This window comes from Micropterus salmoides, unplaced genomic scaffold, assembly GCF_014851395.1.
Source record: "Micropterus salmoides isolate LMB-PRFRI ecotype aquatic unplaced genomic scaffold, ASM1485139v1 Ms_hic_scaffold_8, whole genome shotgun sequence".
NCBI lineage: Eukaryota > Metazoa > Chordata > Actinopteri > Centrarchiformes > Centrarchidae > Micropterus > Micropterus salmoides.
In genome coordinates this window covers 19,904,038-19,923,891 of record NW_024044570.1, presented here as the reverse complement: position 1 = coordinate 19,923,891, position 19,854 = coordinate 19,904,038, and the positions used below count along the sequence as shown (strand labels likewise).

Below are 19,854 nucleotides of genomic sequence, written 5' to 3'. Positions count from 1 at the left end.
AATTATAGATGGCACTTTGTATAAGAAACATGTAAAAACTTTACAGTTTAGTCTTGACAAAACTTAGATAAACTTATTAGAATAAAAACACCGGAGAAGGTGAGGTTGTTAGTTTTGATATTGAAAGTTTTATTTTCTCTGTTAGGCTTTCCTTTCAAGTGTTTTATATGCTTTAGCGACCAGAAAGAGAGGCTTGAATTAATGATTTGTCATGGAATAAAATGTAGGAACATTTGCCATTGCTGTGATTTCAGTGTTTATTTTTTTTTGTGGTTCAACATTTAAAATGGCCTCATAGATGCTTCAGCGAGCAGACTTTAAATGTTCTCATCTAATCTAAAGTAGTCACAAGTGATCATATATCTAATGTAGCCTACTGTATATAGCAGCCGGAATCAAGGCTGCTTTTTGCCACTGCCAACTGGGAATTAATGAGGGTCATTGGTTCATTGGTCGGTATTTACAGTCTTTCTCTTGATAATGATGTGCAGTATTAGGCTTTTCAGTGGAATCTCTCTAAACGCTATGTTGGGCAAAGATAATACCTAATCTTCTAAAAAAAGTCTTACGGCTATCACTAACTGGATTATAGAGATGATTTAGCCAATTAAGAGATGATTTAGCCAATTCTTCATTTTTGTCTGTGAACTTAATATTTAGCACACATAGTAAAACAATAATGTGATACGTTATGTTAAGTTTCCAAGTTGAAACAGTGACAAGAATGTGGTATATGTAACCAGAAAACGTTGTTCTTTGTTTCTCTGGTTGCATTTCTGTCAGTTTTAGGCTACTTCCATCCTAATATGTGAAAGCCATGATCCCTTTGAAGTATTGAGACCTTTTATGTGTTTTCATTTGACAAGTCACACACCAGAGGTTTATCACTTGCCTGCTGGTCAGTAAACTTGAAGAACTCTCCAGGTGCATCTTTTCCACCATGAGCACAGAGGTTGTGATTGTGTGTCTGTGAAACGTGGGTGGCGTGGCATGACTTGTTTGTGTATATGTGTGTGTATTTAGGGTTTTACGTCACTTTCGTTAGACTAATTTGTCTGCTTCTTGAGAGGATATGTGGCATGGCGGAGACATCTTGACATGGGATGGAGACATGTAAACTCACTTCTATTAGCATTCAAATGGAAGAGAAGACTTCAGTTCAGTCCTATTGACCAGTAGTCCGACCACAGACGTGTGTGTGTGTGTGTGTGTGTGTGTGTGTGTGTGTGTGTGTGTGTGTGTGTGGGGGGGTGTTCTTTGCACCCTCAGACACCCATGAACGCAGCGGGTGGCTGGGAGAAAAGTTGTTGCTCTCAGATCTTGATGCTCTGTGGTGTATGATGCATCAGGCCTTTCAGAACAAAGAGTTCAGAGACAAAGACTGCTGTCAATATCGAGAGATGGGTCTCACCAGTTTATCACTCCGCCGTGATGTTTATTTCACTGTGCTGTGGAGGGAATTTCCAGCTTCTATCATCACTTAGTGGAAAATCACAGATGTCCAAGAACCCCATTAGGGGTCAAAACGTTTTTTATTTTTTTTTGCTCTGTTCATTTTTGATACTCTGTCCACACCAATAAAATGTAATTAAGCTCCCTTTTAACTCTCACCACAGTAAACTTTCCATGCCATGGCTTCCAAGTAGAGAGAGAGAGATAGAGAGAGACTTGGTGTTTGCAAATAACATGCAAAAATACACTTGCAAGAGAAACAGACTTGGTTTTGTTGATTGGAAGAGTAGAGAGTTTGTGACCGGTTTTATTGGCTTTTGCCGTTCACACGGAGCGGTCTCCTGTATAGACCGATGCGCTTAACTTCATCACTTGGCACCACTACTATTAAAGTTATAAATAGATATGTCACTAACAACATTGGCACAGGGGTTGTGTAAGTACAGACACCCTCTGTCCTGTTCCATGAGGGTACACCACTGTTCCAGCTCAGTTATTTATGAAGGGACATGTTGCTCCGGAAAACTTGAATGACGGCTTAAATAATGAAATGCCAGCAAGCATTGTTTTTGACAGGCACCCGTCCTACCTGCTCCCTTTGGGGTATGGCATGTTGCAGTACAGCTCTCCTTCTCGTGATGAGGCAAGTGGCTCAGATAAAACTGCTGTCACTCAACTCCAAGGTGCCCCACTCCATCTTGTGACTGGGGCTCCCCTCCCTCCACCATGCCTTTCCGTCCCCCACTTCTGGCTTGGCTGGATGCAGGAATGCCTTGTCTCACCCCGGCAAAAAAGTATAGTGAGTGTTCATAGTCCTATAGTGTGTGTACGAGTGTGTGTTTGTGTGCGTGCATGTGAGTTAATTGTGCAGCTCTCCCTGTGTGTACTGAACAGGACTCAGCATAACAGCCTGAGTCAGTGGCGTGCCCCTGTGTAAGGATGTGAAAGTGTGTCACTGGGCTAGTTTGTGAGAGTCAAATGCTGTCCTACAGCTCCTCCAGGCTGCCAGCTGAGGTTTACAATGCTTAATTAAACACTTTATTTCAAGTGGTCCGTCATTGGATTTGCTCAAATGCAGTCTCTGGCCAGCCGCACATACATCATCATGGGCTGCTGGTTTAATGGCCCATGGAGTATTGTACAATTTGTGAGATGATTGCCAGTGTTAGCTCTTCTAATGGATGGCACTCGCTGTATCAGTTGAAACCTGTTCATCAAGGACTGAATGTGGATCCATCCTGAGAATTTATCAGCCAGAGACTATTTTCCGAGGTGTTTCCGGAGTCTTATCGAGGTATCTTTTCATTGTTTCATATTAATTTTTCATTCATCAGTTATTTGTGTGCACAGGTGCATAAAACAGTAAACTGCCATAAAAGGCAGCAGGGCCATTTGTGTATAGCTTCAGATTAAGTATGATGTCAATGTAGTATAACGCCTAAATATGAGCTGATTATTCACTTTGTTTTCTTTTACGCATTTATTCCCATGCCATAGAGGCTATGGAGTAAACCTGACAGAAACGTGTTTTCTATACACAAACAGCTACATCACAAGCAGAAGTAGGAAAAATTATTTTTGGGGTGACTCAAAGGATTTTATGCTTCAAACCTACAAATGAAAGTAATACATTCATCACTATTTAAATGTAAATACTAATAAAGTCCCTCAGTTTTCCTTCTCTTATTTTGTATGTTTTCCCTTACAAACCTTAACCCTTTATCAAACAAATCATGCTGCAAACCATTTTAGTGTTATCAAACAGTACTTTTAATGTGGTGGTTTAAAGTGATCAGGTTATAGTATGCATGAAAACACAGAGTGTGTGACTTCCTGCCCTCTTCCCTCATTTTTGGAGAGGGGGAGTCTTTCTGTGAGAGTTGTTATGATGGGGAGTGTAGTGTTACTGTTTGGGGGTTTGATGATGATGATATCTGAGCCACAGTGTTTGAAGTAATGTCCACTGAGGGGAAGTGGCCCACCAGACCACTGGTCAGATGACTTCCAGTATGCTGAGGATTAGAGCCAGTTGATGTGGCAGATGAGAGGGGATATGACGGCACAGTGACCAGCTCCCTCACTGCTCTAACTGTATTTTAGTGGAAATTGTTTGATGCTGAAGCTGGTTGTTATGGTTCAAAATTGCTATGAATTACAAATATATGTATACTTTTCCTAATTTTGTGGAGTTAATTCTTTCTTGTGTATCATTTGTTCATGCCATTGCATCTATGTGCACCTCTCTTTTTTTTTTAAATTTAATTAATTTAATTAAAAGCAGCCTATGAGCTAGAGCTAAATCTGGATTTGGAAAATTCAATCTAGTTAAAAATAAATAAAAACTATTTATACAGTATATATTTATACACCTTTTTATTATGCTTATAATGATTATCATTTCTCAGTACCTGGCACTGACTTTGATATATTAAGTAGGTTGTCGCCAAGTCCAACATAGGACTTTTAACTTCCTCTTTTGTACATTGTATTGATACATATTTAAAATGCAAATACAAAACAATACTAAACAGAAATATTTAGTCAACTGTCAGTGAATGGGAGACATTTCCAGAACTGATAAAGGGAAATGTTTGATAAGTTTTTAATTTGAAATTTTGTTTTAAATATAGCATCTTTTAAAAATAATCAAAAAAAGTTCAAAAGAGATGTTCACACATCCAACTATCTCAGACGCAGGTGCGTTAAGAAACTATCAATTCAGTCTTGAGAAAAGAAGATACCACACACTGGTCTTCCTCAACACTTTTGGTCCCTATGGACTTTCGTCAAGAGTGTTTTAAACAATCCTTACAATATTGATCTTAAATAGATAATGGTCCGCCTATTCTGTGTGCACAGGCGTGGGACAAGTCTCCTGTGGGAGTGTCTCAATAACTGACAGAGACGTGCACAATGTGTCACATTATATTCCATATATTAGAAAAAGAAAAGGAAAAACAGGAGGAAGTGAGACACGTGATAAAGTCTATTTAAAAGAATATTTACAGAAATTGCATATCTTTTGAATGGGGGAAATAAGTCATCATTCATTTGTGTAATCATATTCCCTACTTGTATCCAGAGTGTACCATATAGACCTATTTATGGTACACTCAAGAAACAAGTAGTCCATATGAATCTATGCAGTTTCTGTAAATATACTTTAAATGTTGTTGTGTCTCCCTTGTCCTGTTTTTTTTTTTTTTTTTTTTTTTGGTTCATTTTCTTATATTTGATATAATGTGACTGATTGTACACATGCTGCTGTCAAGTATTAAGCTCTCACAGAATAATTTCCCCAAACCTGTGCATACAGAACGGGCAGACCATTATCTATTTAATAATCAAAAGAAATTGATGGAGCTCTCTCAATGCCACAGGATAGCCAATACAACATACTCAAATTTAAATGCTAAAAATATTTGAAATAATTATGGTTTTATCGATTTCTCCAGAAGAAAACTGATAGTTTTCCTACATCATAATCGAAGAGTCATCGAAAATGATCATTTACAGCCTATCTTATTGTAGATTCACAAGACACTTCTTCAACTCTGTAGAGGAATCTTCTTAATAACCTTCCTGGAGTTTACAGCTGCATGTCTGGAAAAGGATACAATTATGTGCTTTCCCACAACTGCTGTGGCCTTTCAATAAACAGCATGACATGTCTGAAAGTCCAGATCTCATGTTTTGGCCACTTTATTACAGTCAAGTTTATTACTATACAAGGTATGTTTACTGAATCTGAATGAGAGTTTGCGTGAAGTTCAGTTAAACAGTGACCATTAGCCTTGGCTAAATTTGACAGACTTACAAAGGGTCATATTTAAATGTGTGCGTGCATGCTTGTGCAGGTGTGCGTGTGTTTGTGTGATGACATTTCCATGGAGGGCCAGGGCAAGGTTTATCAATCATAAACATGAGCCGGTGGATCCCATTACACTGCGGAGATGTCGGTGTTTACTCAGCAGTGTGAAGTGTAAAGAGAGACGGGAGGGCGGGTCAGACACATGTTTGCAGGCGTATCTCTCTCTGTGGACGCTTGCGCTAAAATATCCACATAACTCTTTGGTCTTTATTGTCAGAGTTTTTAATTCGTCAGCACTTCTTCCTGTTTATGTAACGATGAATAAAAGGTTTGGTATGCAAATCTTACTTAAGCATTGTTGTCTTCACAACAAATGGATTGACTGGCAAGAATCAGCCTGGAGGCTTAGTTTGAGGCAACATCCTACTCAATCCTTTTCCAAAGAAATTATTGGAATTCCTGGTACTTAACATGCCTAATTAGTAGAACAAGGGAATCTCAAAAAGGAGTTTTTTTTTTTTTGATTCTTCATTCCTTTCTTTCCATTCTCCTTTCTTTCTTTTAAGCTTCTTTTGAGTATAAATCCGTTTCAGGTAATGCTAGAAGATGCAGTAATATCTGGCGTTTATGACTGCCAGAAATACATTTAAAGCATTTAGCGGTTTCTGTTTGTCGTGGCTTTACACCAGTAGGGTGGCCTCGGATAGCTACGCTTGTCAGAAACCTTATCTCTCCCTCGTCACAGTATCTTTTCGTTCTCCCCTTCCATTCTCTGGCCAGACGCCCCCTGATTTTATTAATGCCCTCATCAGGAAGTGGGGCCTAGAGTTTCTCTTTACTAACAAACAAATTAGTCTTTGTATTTGAGTGGCTCCACCCCTCCTCCCTCTCGCTCCGGCTGCTGGAGAAGCTCGAAGAAAATTCTGAATGAAACAAAGAAGACATGCAGCTCGATTGCTCACAAGTGGAGCCCAGGGGCATTGGTGTTGATTGTAGAAAGCAAATACTATTTTCTACTGGAGTAATCGTTTCCGTTCTAAATTTAGAGAAGTGAAACTCCCTGACAGGAGCAGATATAGTCCATTCATACCCATAAACAATGCAGCTTCTATTTTTGGCAGGATAGTTTGAAGAAAGAACATCAAACATGGCCCTTTTTTTGTTTCTTCAGAAGTGGAGTTAATTTACTGGCTGGGACATTTTGAGAGCACATAAACATCATATGGCTGAAAATATGCCAGGGAGAGGTCACTTATTTCTACAACAATTTCCCCATTTTTGAAAGACTGGTGGCACAGTATTTATTTTTGCTACTAGAAACTGTTTAGCTCTTTGCTGTATCTTCTGTGCCATGGTAAGTGTTTTCACAAGGATCAAAGACTCCTACTGAAAACATGTTTGTCTCATTGGACGGGCACTGTGATAATGTTGCTCATGCTCAAAGCGACAGTGTCCTAAGCCTCTGTAAGAACATAACAGGTTTAACCAAAGAGCTCATATGTCAAGGCATTTCCTGTTCTGGCCGTTGGACCGTCTTTTATACAGTTCAAAATAACATGCAGCTTGATAGCTGCACAATGTGCCAATTCTGTAATTGTGCAAATCATATATTGTTTCATAGATGTTTAACAAGGGTGTTTTTATCTGTTAGATTTCACAGCACAATGTTTCAGCTACATTAGAGCAGTAACTCCCAAATAGGAGTACCCCAGGTGGCAACATTACTTCTGCAGTCACGTGGAGCTACGAGGAAAGATTGTGGAGTAGCTCAACTATTGAAATAAATAAAAAAAAAAGATATTATGATTTGATTTAAAAAATCGTATATCCACATGTTGAGTCAGCTTTAACACCTGAACACCATTGCGATTGAGTGTCCATGAAAACAAGTTAGAAAGCAAGTCTATAGTTTGCTAAAATTAATTGATAAATGGTTGCAATAGATAGCCAAAAGTAATGTCTAAAAGTTTAAGTTAGTTAGATAAAGGTAATGCAAAAATTGTGAAAAGGTTAAAAGTCAAAAAAAGTAAGTTAAAAGTAGTTAGCTAAAGGTAATTGTGTAATTGTGCAAAACTAAACATATTAGATAATGTTTAAAATAGTTTGCTAAAATGAATGGATAAATTGTTGAGTTCTTTAACTTGACGTAACACATTTTTGGTGGAAACGATAGATGGTTAAATAGTAGGCTAAAAGTAATGGATAACTTGTTAAAACTTCTACCGCTCCAAGTGGTACAAATGCGAGCTTGACAATTGCATGAAAAAATTATTGTGACAATATTAACTTTTAAATCACTAATAGTGTAAAATAACCATCCATCCATCCATTGCATTTGGAACATAATTGATGGTGTCGATAAAGTAGCACTTGCGCTTTTGGGCTGTGAAGGTACATCAGACAAATAGGGTTACGGAACCACTGCAGTTGAACACAATAACATTATGAGAATACCATCTACTATTAATTCCCAGGTGTAGTAATTCATAGGCACGATTAGAGGGAGAGTTGATTGTCATCAATAATAAATGGGATCTTTGTTGTTGTGTGTGTGTGTGTGTGTGTGTGTGTGTGTGTGTGTGTGTGTGTGTGTGTGTGTGTGTGTGGTGTTGGAGAATGCTCCAAGCACTGTGGTTTCAAGTGTTGTTTGCCGAGCACAGAGGAATGGCTTATTCAAATGCCAGGGTTATTTGAGGCGACAGGCAACATTTTACAGAGAAATGCAAGGTTTTGCATCTGATGTGATGGATACAGAAGGTGTATCAAAATGTTAACTTGTGAACCTCAACGTGAAACTAAATAACAATTTCCCCAGTCAACTCCATTAAAAATGTCTTCACCTCAGCTGACCCTGGTGATAATATCTCTCCCAGAAATGGCTGCCTGAGAGAACACTCAAGCAAACATGAACTTCTTTTGTACAATGTAGAAACATGGTGTCCTAGCACTGCACACGCCGTCCTTTTCAGAGCCCTGCATTGTTTGTATATATGACATGTTGCCAGCAAAGTACCAGCCTTACCACCTTGACAAACAGGATTAAATGTTTCAAGACGATTATTATAATTAAAATCCTATGGCAAAGGAAATCTACAGCTGATTTATATTTAGCATTGCTAGATTCCTTACCAAACACTCCGGTTACATTAATTTCTAAAACAAAAGAAAATCTTAATACCCTATTCTACATGAGTATAAAGATGCATCTTCATGTGTCGTCTCTCTGTGTCTTCCAGTCTGTGGTCCGAGTATCGACATCCGAAATGAGATCAGTGAGTTCAAGCGGCTGGAGAACTGTACGGTGGTGGAGGGCTACTTGCAGATCCTCCTCATCAACGACAAGACCAACAACATCCACCAGGAGGCCTTCCGCACCCTGAGCTTCCCAAAGCTGACGGTCATCACTGACTACCTGCTGCTGTTTCGCGTCTCGGGCCTGGACAGCCTCAGCATTCTCTTCCCCAACCTGAATGTCATTCGGGGGCGCAAACTCTTCTACAACTACGCCTTGGTGATCTACGAAATGACCAGCCTGAAGGACATCGGCCTGTACAACCTGAGGAACATCACCCGGGGAGCCATGCGGATTGAAAAGAACCCTGAGCTCTGTTACCTGGACTCAGTGGACTGGTCTCTTATTATGGATGGTGAATTCAACAACATTATCAATGGGAATAAGAAGGCAAAGGAATGTGACAATGTGTGCCCTGGCATCATGGAGGATAACCCTCTTTGTCAGAGGACGTCGTTCAGTGACAACTACATAGATCGCTGTTGGACCTCCAACAAGTGCCAGAAAGGTAACCTGAATTCTGTTTTATTTCATTCTTTAACCCAGCAGATAATGTTGAGAAAGAATAAATCAGTGGATGCTTTAACTATGATGATTGCTAATTACATTTAATAGCGGTAGTGGGCGTTATTTTGTGATACAAGTACTGTAAATGCAGATGTCACTTTGATCTAGGTAGGTGGTTTCCAATCTTGTAAACATTCTAAAATTTGTGCATTTTTTCACCAGCGAACAAATCCCATGAATCTATGCAGTGTTTTTCCTTCATTTCCGTCAGGCTCCAGGATTGTCCACGGGCCAGTGCAAACATTTCCTCTGTTCATTATAGAGACCTTGTCTTTAGATCAGGCTATTTGTGGAGTGAAGGATGGCTGCAGTATAGAGCACCAGGTATGAGAAAGGCTTACTCAGTTGAGGTTAAAGTTGGTCTGCCAAGAAATGAGCTAGTCTACCTGTCTGGACCATGTCAGTTAAATATTTGCCTTAGGGACTTTTTGCAATTTATGAAAAGGGGTATATTGAAGTATCTGGGGGAGGGTCATCCTTGTTTAACTTCGGCCCCTTGGTAGGGTCATGCATTTTTTAAAACAGTTCAGAGGTGGGTCATATCAGACATTTTAAGGTTTGTAGGTTAGAATTAACACGGTTGTGTGTATTTTTCGCCTGTTTTCAGCTTGTCTCAGTCATTCACACAGCTTTCAAGGAGTATAGCAACTTGCTGCAACATTACATATCTACACTCCTCTTTTTCTCAGATTTTAGAGTGAGAGACAGCTTGTGCTTTTTGATTAGAAACTGGGACAACCAGGTCAGCTGTCTCATGCCTCTTCAAAACTACTGCAGAAGGCAGCTCAAGCCTATGTAATGTAGCCTGTTAGACACAGACAGACTAAGCTGAGATGTTGATGAGGCTTCTGGTAGATATGTTGTGTTTGTCTGTCTGTCTTTCTGACATGAAATCCTTAGGCGATCTGCTTTATTTTTAAACTTTACTCAGAGGGTGCAGAGGGCAGGGTCATGAAACATTTTTCATGCTGCAGGCAGGCTCACACATATTATTCTTCAAATACAAAAGGTTCATTGAGATTTTTTATCAGAGGTTTAAATTCCATCACAGACTGCACTTAAAAAAATAACGCCGTAATAATGCTGTATTGCAACAATTAAAATTCAGAAAAGGCTATTAACATCTTCACACACAAACACAAAAACACTTGAGCTCAGTTAACATGTCTTTAAAATAATTAAAGTGCATTAATGGTGCCGTTGTTTCATTATGTGTCTGTATCAAAAGTGCCAAAACTCAAATTCTAAATGTGATTGATTTGTTTAGAAATTGTTACTGACGCTTTTAGTCGCTCATACCAAAATGTAGGACAAGTCATGGCCTTCCATCTTTTCACTGCTGTGCTTTGATAGATCGCAGATACAGATGTTGTTTATGTGCAGCTGAGAGGGTGATGTCAATGCCACAGCTTCGGCATTTTTATTTGCTTATTTTGCATAGACTTACACTGGTGCTTGAGAGAGACTGACCTCTTGTATATTCCTACCTCTGGAGTCTGGATATACATGCCGTAGTGGAGTAAATAAAATATATACAGATACATGTTTGCCTTGGTGAAAAGGATTGTGTCAAACTTGACTCCTGAGTTTGCATAGAAAACATGTTTCAGTCTCCTGCTCTATGCCTTTTTCTCTGTCCTCTTATCTGTGTGAAATAATGGTGGGAAAATGTTCCTCCAGCCTTTTTTCTATTGAAGACCTGTGTGCAGCTCCCATGGTCAGTTGGGAGTCTTAAACACCACCCTCCTTCACCCCCGGGGACCCTCAGAACAAATAGTGGAAATCAAGCTTGCGTCCTTTCCCTAGTGACCACGTCTGTCTCTATAGAAAAGCTATGGTGTTTATTGTTGTGTCTCTGTTCATTCTTGGATGCATTGACCTGCAGGAGCTCCCCCGCACGTCGTTATCGATTGCTTGATACATATACAGTTGTAGTGATATGCAGCTGTGTGAATTAAAAAAAAAAAGTTTTGTTTTTCAAAAAATGAACTTTCCAAGATTTGGTTTATTTACAAAATGCTACACTGTGAAAGTGCAATCTCCTGTGATCACCTCCAAGTCACGTCTGTTCTGCCCACAGTAGATACTATGCAGTGTGTTGCGGTGAAACCCTCTGTTGTTCTCACATGTCGGACTTGAGAGGCCGAGCAGGATTATTGTTTGAACCAGTTCACTTCTCTCTGAGGCCCAGGCCGAGGTCAGGGTAAATGCATTCATCTAGTGGGCCTTGAGGTCTCAAGGCTGCAGATAAAGGCTTCGGGGAGCTACACAGTAGAAAGAAAGGAGGGGTTGTTGAAGCAATAATAGGACAGACTGAAGCTAAAGCAGGTCTGTGAGATCTGTTAATAGTACCAGGCTTCATGCACACATTTCCCACCCTGTCTTTGTTTTTTTAAAAGCTTGATGTGTCTACCTCTCTCCTTTCTGCTTAAGATTCCTCTCTCCTCCCTCCACCCCTCTGCATAATTGCCTTGTTTTTCTCCAGTACAGATGTTCCTTCAAGGGCATTCAGTGGTTTTCTAGTCAATACGGCCTGGTCTCCTCTTTAATTACACTACATGAGGAGGGAGTGCTGTCTGCCTAGCACATACTTTAACCTCTGGGCCTTTTAGTGCGTCATGGAGCAACAACAAAACCTTTCCATGTGCTTGTCACCTACCAGATACTGTTTGGTGTGTTTTAGATGAGCCTCCTGAGGTGAGGTAAATGTACATATATATGATGCTGGGCAGAACAAGCCAGGTTAATAAATGAGTGGGAGAGACCGGGTAGGGAGCAGAGGTTCTGGGTGCTTTTTAGTGGCAGGCAGCGATGCGTAGAGAGGCCCTGACTGAGGAGCCGTACGCAGGAGGAGGGGCACTGAGGGGAAATGTCAGACAAATGTCAAGTATACAAGCTGAACAGCAAGCTCTCGCTAAGGCGCAGTGCTCGAAGGATTGAAAAATGCCTTTCACTCCCCTTGCTTTTTGTCCCGCCTCCTCCTCCTTCAACCCCCCATGCTTCCTCGTAAATCCTCCCTGCCTTCCCTGCCGCTGCATTCCCCTCCTCGTACTGAGGAGTCTGTCTGTTTCTTCCTCGCTAATGTTTTCCACTTCACTTGGCCACAGCCTGGATCTCATCTCTGATTGTCCTTGTCAGTTGATCTACTGGTGTTTCCTCCTCTATTTTCACCTCCCTTTTTTTCTGCAGGGTTTATCAGGGGCTGTTAACAGCTCTGGCTGTCAGATATCTCCACACTGTTTACTCGTCAGAGATATTCTCTCATCACTGCAGTGGTCACAGCCAACCGGCTTGTCTGGGGATCTGGCCTTGGATCCTCTTGATATATCACGCAGTATGCCTTGAGTTTTGGGAGATCCCGTGACTAAAAAGTGTCTGGCCTGCTTCAAATAGCCTCCTCAAGTCTCTGTTTGCTACAGACATGCCTACCTTCTACCCCTGGAGCTGTGCCAAGCCAGATAGACAATAGGTTAATATAAATTAGGCAGACAAGCAGGAAAGCATGCTTCTGTGTTCATGTCGAGTCTCAGGGCAGGTTAGTCCTCATAGTTCCACAGGGAGGCACACACTCTTATACTCACTAGTCCTTACATAGCTCACATGTATCCTTTATGTGGTAGAATATTAACTTACAGTAAGCTCAGCCTCGCAGGCACTCTGGTGTGTTTTTTTAATCCTTACGTCCTTATGCTGTCTGATTTTAAGGAACACCCTGTCCTGAATGTTGTATTTTGACATTGATAGACAAATGTCAAGTCTTCCTGTGAATGTTTAATGAATCGAAATGTGCCACAGTGTCTTTTAGAGAAAGCAAAACTGTGGTGGTGTGGTGTCAAATAGGGTCAGTTTGCATTTTAGCCTGTTATGCTACATAGAGTGTGTGTCCTTGTACTGAACCCAGAAGAAAGAAATGCAGCAGAGCGAGAGTATGTTAGAGCCCTGGCAGTTGGGAGAGCTTTCTACTGGCCCAAGAGACTTTTGCATTTGATAATATGTTTACTCCCTCCTTGCCAGAGACCCACTTCATATCTCTGGTCTGAGTGCTCTGACCTAAGCCCACTTCACAGCAGGGGAAAACACACTCTTTTAGAGGATGCAACGGTAGGGTAAGCAGGTTCAGATGGGCAGAAAAATCTTATACTGCAACTGTCTCTTTCTTTTTTTCTTTCTTTCTTTCTTTCTTTTTTTTTTTAGCAATTTCCACAGTTTGATATCTTTTAATTGAATTTGAGGGATATGGCGGGCAATATTTTTTATTTTTCTTATTGGCAACAAATCCCATGAAAGCACCAAAATCAACAATGTCTCCCAATGATTTCTGACTACCTGCAGCCCAAAGCCCATTGGTTTGTACTAATATTCCTAGGCTACTCAAACAAGAGGAAATGGTGAAATTGTTGGGGACTATTTTCAGCTGCGGATTCGGCGCACTAGCACGTAACCAGAACAGTGCATGTGGGATCAGCTTATCTTTTAAAAATAGCACAATTACATGCCAACTAACTGTTAACAGATATTTTCTTTATTTCTGTTTTCCTTTGGTTGATTTTCTGACTCTCATTGCTAATTTATTTAATGCAAAAGTTATTGACAAGAAAAATACAAATAAGTCAGATATAAAACAGAATGCAAATCCTCCTTAACCCTCTGGGGCTTTTGTAAATGGATTTCTGGAACTACCACATAGCTCATACTTCTTGTTGTCAAGATTAGGTACAGAAATGACGCTCTATTTCGGCTGGCTAAAAGCTAGATTTATTGGTACTTTAGGTATAAGCCATGTATGTTAGGTTGGGTAGAATGAGTCTTTCCCTTTAAGTATATAAGGTAGAAATTCCTCCTGGCTTAGTCATTGCAGTTGTGAGGGGATAAAGGGGGGGAAACACATAGCACAGTCTGTATGTGCAGACTACATGTGAAGGGCCATATGGAGACTAGTTGTTGACAATAAGAAGGAGATAAGCTGATGGTGGTGGTGGTGATATTGATATAGGTGAGGTCTATTTTGTGTTTGGGCCAAATTCATATGATCATCTGTCAGTTGTTCCTTGTTTAAACAACACCCCACAGCAGATACAGGAAGCTTTTAATTGTTTATTGGCTTTCCTGAAGCGTATCAAAGTCGGTCAAAGGAACAGGAAGCAGAAAAAGGGCTTAAATTCCAGTCTTGACAGTCCAGTGCTTTCCTGGGGGCACACTCAGCCCCATGACTCAGTGCCCATACATCCGATGTTTCCACCCGGCATGAACCACTTGCCTGCGCTCTCCTGCTCCATTTTGTACAAAGCTTAGGCAGCGTGCCAATGTTAGTGCCAAAGAGAAGGCACTCATGTTGATCATGCTCATTCGTTCCTGGCCTCCCACAGCCACCAGACTAAAGATGGAATAATCTGATCCTTCATGTTCTCCACTACCATGCTCAGATTTTCTTTCTGTACCCCCGGTCACCACAGCATCCTGGAAAAGGAGAAAGTGGGTCTGTGCTTGGAACTGCCCAGAATTTCAACACTTTACTGCCCCTGAATGGCATACACCTGGTAGGGAACTTCAGGCAGATATATTCAACACATGAGACACAGGCATCCTGTTCAATTAACTTTGGCCCTGCTGGCACTGTGTGTGTTCACGCCCTTGTCTCTATTATTTCACCAGAGGACTGTGGACTATTGATTCATAGTGTTACAACTCCATGGTGTCACTGAAATAAATACATTGGAGAAAGCAGACAAAGCTCCCTTCACAGCAGCCCATCTTTTCTTTGTGTTCTCAGAAGCTTATGTCTTTTTAAACAGTGGTCCAAGGGCTAGAGAAGCAACAACAGGCAGTAAATAGGGTTCTGTGTGTGTGTGTGTGTGTGTGTGTGTGTGTGTGTGTGTTAGAGAGACAACACAGCTTCTCTCGTCATTCCTTACTGCTGCCCCTTCAGTTTGTATCCTCAATTGGAAAAAGTCTCTGCATTGAAACATTAGCTATCTTTTCATCAGGTATTGATTTACGACAATATTACCTAAACATTTTAGTATCCAGATTTAAGTCAGTTAGTGTATCAGTAAATGAGTAAGTAAGTGGGAAAATAAGTAAAACTAGCAAACCTTACTGTAGTGTTATTAGCAAACAGACTGTAATGCTAATGGTACAGCTATATTAGAAAAACATATTAGCAATTTTTAATCCTAAACATGCTAATTCTCCTTTCTTGAAGAGATTTGTGAGAACAGCTTCTCATATCTGTATGGTAAATATGAAGCTACAACATTACTACAATAAGAAACCATTTAGTTTTTGAACATGTTAAACAAACATAGTACAATTTGTTAATTTGTGAGCTTTAACTGTTAGGAAGATTGTGTAGCATTTGGGCAGAGCCAGGCTAGCTGTTTTCCCCAGTTGTTGCTTCATTGGTTGTAGTTTCATATTTAACGGACAGATGTGATAGTGGTATTAATCTGATTATTAACGTAACGTTTGGACGTAGATCATGAATAAGGGTTTTTTCCAAAATGTCAAACTAATAATAGTTTGACAAAAAATATTTTTTTAGTATCTAAAGTATAGCATCTTATCTAAACCAAAGTTTAAGGAGTGTTTCATTCCTAATTTTAGTTGTATTAACATAGAGTACATGCTGCACTGATTTCTAAGCTAATTTGAATGTTTAACTCGGAATTTTAGATATAATTAAGATTTCTGTGTATCTATTAAATATCTAAGAGCATATTAATTACAAGAATTTGCTGTCAATTTTAAACAGAAAATACTAAATCTGTGTCTGTGCATTCCAGCTTGATTCCTGTACTTTCCATCACTCCACCTCCTTTCCTCTCCTGGCCTTTGCCACATTTTCTCCCATTTAGGTCACATTCATAAATGTCATTCTTGGGAACTGTTAACAGCCGATGTAAGTACACTCACCCAAAACAGAGACCTTCTTCACTGAGTTCCCAGAACCTGAGCTCTCTCAAAGCACGGTGAAAAACTCTGTTTGGTTACAAATAGTTTTTCTGCTCAATTGGTTTTATTGGTTGCCTTTGGACTTTTGAGAGGCCTGGAGCACGAGTGGCGAGTGTGATTGGTCAGAATGGAATTCTTTTTGCCCCACACGTTAATTTGTTTTGAATTCCTCCCAAATGCAAAATTGTAACATATTATACATGCCTCGTTGCTAGAGCAGAGTGTGGTGGAACTCATGAATAGCCACAGACACTTGTCGCCTGGTATTGCTAACTTTTAATGTCAACAACAGTGTCTTTCTCAGCATAATTTCAGTTTGATTGCAAGTTAGCAGAGTTCATTCATGATGACATGGTTATACAGTGTGTTATTGTCCTTCTATGAACAGCAGGGCTTATTGTCCATTGATGGCTGACACTATGAGTTTATCCGACTCCTGTCCTCTCTGGCCTACAAAGGACTCCTCTCAAAGCACTGACAGATTGGCCTCTCTTCCTAAGTTTCCGCTCATAGACTTGATTCACCAAAATAAGGACCTGTGTGCCGTGCTGCTAGAGACTGACTGACACATTTGCACTGACACACGGGTCCTCATGGACACACACATCTCCTCTCTCATGTGCCACCCCTCTTCCTTTACAAATTTTCCTCAACTTGTGCCCTGGTGGTGTCTGTGTGCCCACTGTTACTGTTTCTTCTGTGATAGTGGTGTGTGTTCGCGCACGCTCCTGTGTCAGCCCAGTGTGTAGTGTGTTTCTAGTGTGTTGCTTGATGCCTATTTGAGCCACCCAGTCCCCAGTGATAGACCGCCTGCTGCCTTCTGGCTGTGCAGCGGAAGCTGTGACTCATCCTTTGCTCTCACCACTCATTCATAAATCTGTGTGAAAACTATAACTTCCCTCACAGGGCCGTAACCCCCCCTCAGCTCTGCATTAAATGGCAGGAAGTATGAGGACTATCTCCGCCTCTTAGTGACGCTCCTCAGAGAGGTGAGAGAGACTACCGTTGGCGCCTGAGCCATGCCTCTGTCTGCCTGCTTGCCTGCCCCGGCTCTATCCCTCCATATAGCGCAGGCCAGACCAGCCATTTACTCACTGCTGGGCTGGCTTGGCAGTGCTTCCTGGGGGATAATGTGCCATGCCTGCAAGTAAGCTTTGAGAGCACGGGTTAATTCCGCAACGGAAAAAAAGAAATCTCCTGCTGACAAATCTCTCCTGCAGAGGTAAGGATGTACGCTGGAATACCACAGAGAGAGGAGAGTATCTTGCTTTGCCAGAATAGTTCACTGAGGTCACAGAAACACTGTTCCCTCTATTTTCTTCCCCTGTTGTGTGTGGGGGTGGTGGGGGGTGGGTGGGGGGTGGCTGTAAGGTTTAATCTACGTCCCCTACCTTTCCCTTCACACATGGCTGAAATGTGTGTGTCGTGCACTTCCCAAGGGCATGTCAGTCAGTGACCAAGTGGCTTTGGTTCTAAATAAGCTGACAGGTACATGCAAGGTTTTAATAGCAATACATCTTATATATAGAAAAGTTGTTGTACAATGTCTAAGGAACAGTTATTGTATCCTGCAGTAGCTTAGCTCAGGATGAGTCATGGATCTAATGGGTGTGTTGTGTGTGTGTGTGTGTGCGCGCACTATCTATAAAAGAGATATCAAGCAGGCCTCAGCGTGCCAGCAGTGTTTCACCGTCTGTTCTTTTTTGGAGCATGTGCACAATGAGGAGATGAAAAGACATCATAAAATTACAAAGGAAATCTCATGAATAACACAGCTAAATGAAATGCGTGTGACAACCACACACTTCCTGTCAAACTCTTCCTTTAGGTTCTCTGTTTGGCAGCTTGAGGATTGACGTTCTATTAGCTTCAAACTAAGTTTTGATCATGTCAGCTCTTTAAAAATCTTCCCCCATATAACTTTTTGTGTCAACAATCCATAAAGCAGCCTGGCTTGTCTAATGGCATCAGTCTGCTTTCTGTCAATGACAGAAAAATGACCTTGAACCTGTCTGGTCCCTCCCCTTCCTCTCTCTCCTTGGTTTGTTTGGGTAGGATCCCCAGGGCCTAGTGCAGTTGTCAGCACGCAGCCTAATGGGCACAGGTGGCTGGGGCTCCTCTGCCTTCTCCAGCCCTCTTGGCACGGTTCTCTTGGCAGAACGGCAGCTCCTTGGCTGGCCGCCTCATTGGGCCACTCCAACACAGCAATCACCAGTTGGTGCGTTGTCAGCATCGGGGTGGCCCAGGATGAAATATGGCTCTAAACTTTGAAATATGGCTCCTCCTGTAAAGAAATCCAGCAGCGTGTGAAGTGCTGTCGATGAGCTACACAGTGACAGAATTCGGTGTATTTCTTCTTCCCTTAGACGTGGAGGCAAATGCGACTTTTATTCACGACGACTCTCAAAGTGATGACATGTTGCTGGGTCATCCCTGGTTCCCTTATCACTGGCCACAGAGGAGCAGAGTCCAAGAAGGGATGGGGGTGGATGTTAGGTTGAGAAGAGATTCTGCACAGCTGTACAGCACCATGCAGCAGTCAGACAGTGGCTTGTTACTGTGTCAGATAAATATAGATCTCCCACTGCAGCTCCATCTCAGCCTGCTGCTTGGAGGGAGGGAAAGGCCGTGTCACCTGGGAGCTGCCACTATCCTCATTCATCCTCGCTAAATTGGCTTTAGACTCACAGGACATTAAAGATTAGCGTGACTCTATGGTGGCAGATAGGGTAAGGTAAGGTGACAGGACAATTTTGTCAGTTTTCCTGTAACCCCACTGGACACCGGCATTACAACACAGTGCTGACCCATAATGAGATCATTAGAGAATTTTTTCATTAATGCCATGGCTAATGATGCTAATATGATTTTTCCTGATATTTGTATATCTCGAAATATACCAAATGTATACAACGTGTCATATAAAATAAAGTTAAATGTTAAATTTATTCAATGATGTGAGCACCACAAACAAAATTGCATTTGCCTCTAGTGTATTGGAGTGGTGGTACAAATCTCAGATATATCATAACCTGGGCACATATTACATGGTCTTCATCAGCTAGAAAAATCTAGTTTGTAGAATTTGGTTTGAGATTGATATGTTGAATGTTTTTGTTATTTGTTTGAAACAACCCTTTAGAATAGTTTCTATTGTCATTTGGACAACAGAATTTTGTAACAATAACGTTTCATAACGTTATAAAGGATGATAAATAAAAAGAAAATATTGCCCTAACATAGGCCGGCTGGATGTATGTGTGACCTTCCCTTGTGATGGATCTGTTATTCAAAAATACCCCTACTGTTTGTCTGTGTGTTTTTGTCTGTGTGTTTCCATACTGTGCATCCTCCTATGGTAGCCTGGCTCCTCAGGTCTGCTGCTGATAAAGCAAAATGGATGCCTGATGATGGGGGTGGAGGTGGAGAAGCATTAGCGCTCCTTTCATCTGCTCCATCCTCTTGCATCTGATGAGAGTGCATTTGTTGATAAGCGTCCAGCAGGCCTTTTGAAGTCCCAGTCTGGACTCATCCCCCTTCAGTCCAACACCATCCCCCACCACCCACTCCCATTAGTGCATCAATTACAGAGACGAGGCTTGCGGGGCTTGTTTGCACTTGAGTGTGCGTCAGGAATCACCTCCCTCTTTGTGGCTGTCTGATAAACATGACAGACACTAGCCCACAGCTTGCATGTAAACACCGCCCATTCTCATTCATTTTTTATCACTCACACTCATTTAGTCAGCGTAGCCTGTCCTCGCTTGGCCCACGGTATGCT

The 19,854-nt window shown here is 41.3% G+C and overlaps 1 protein-coding gene across 1 annotated transcript in view; it reads left to right on the top strand.

Annotated features, from left to right (window-relative positions):
* The window catches only part of igf1ra (insulin-like growth factor 1a receptor), a 74,991-nt gene that overhangs the window by 1,943 nt on the left and 53,194 nt on the right, over positions 1-19,854 (top strand). The window contains exon 2 of the mRNA XM_038706666.1: positions 8,500-9,063. Coding sequence (XP_038562594.1) covers positions 8,500-9,063 — 564 coding nt within the window. The remainder of the gene's footprint in view (positions 1-8,499; positions 9,064-19,854) is intronic.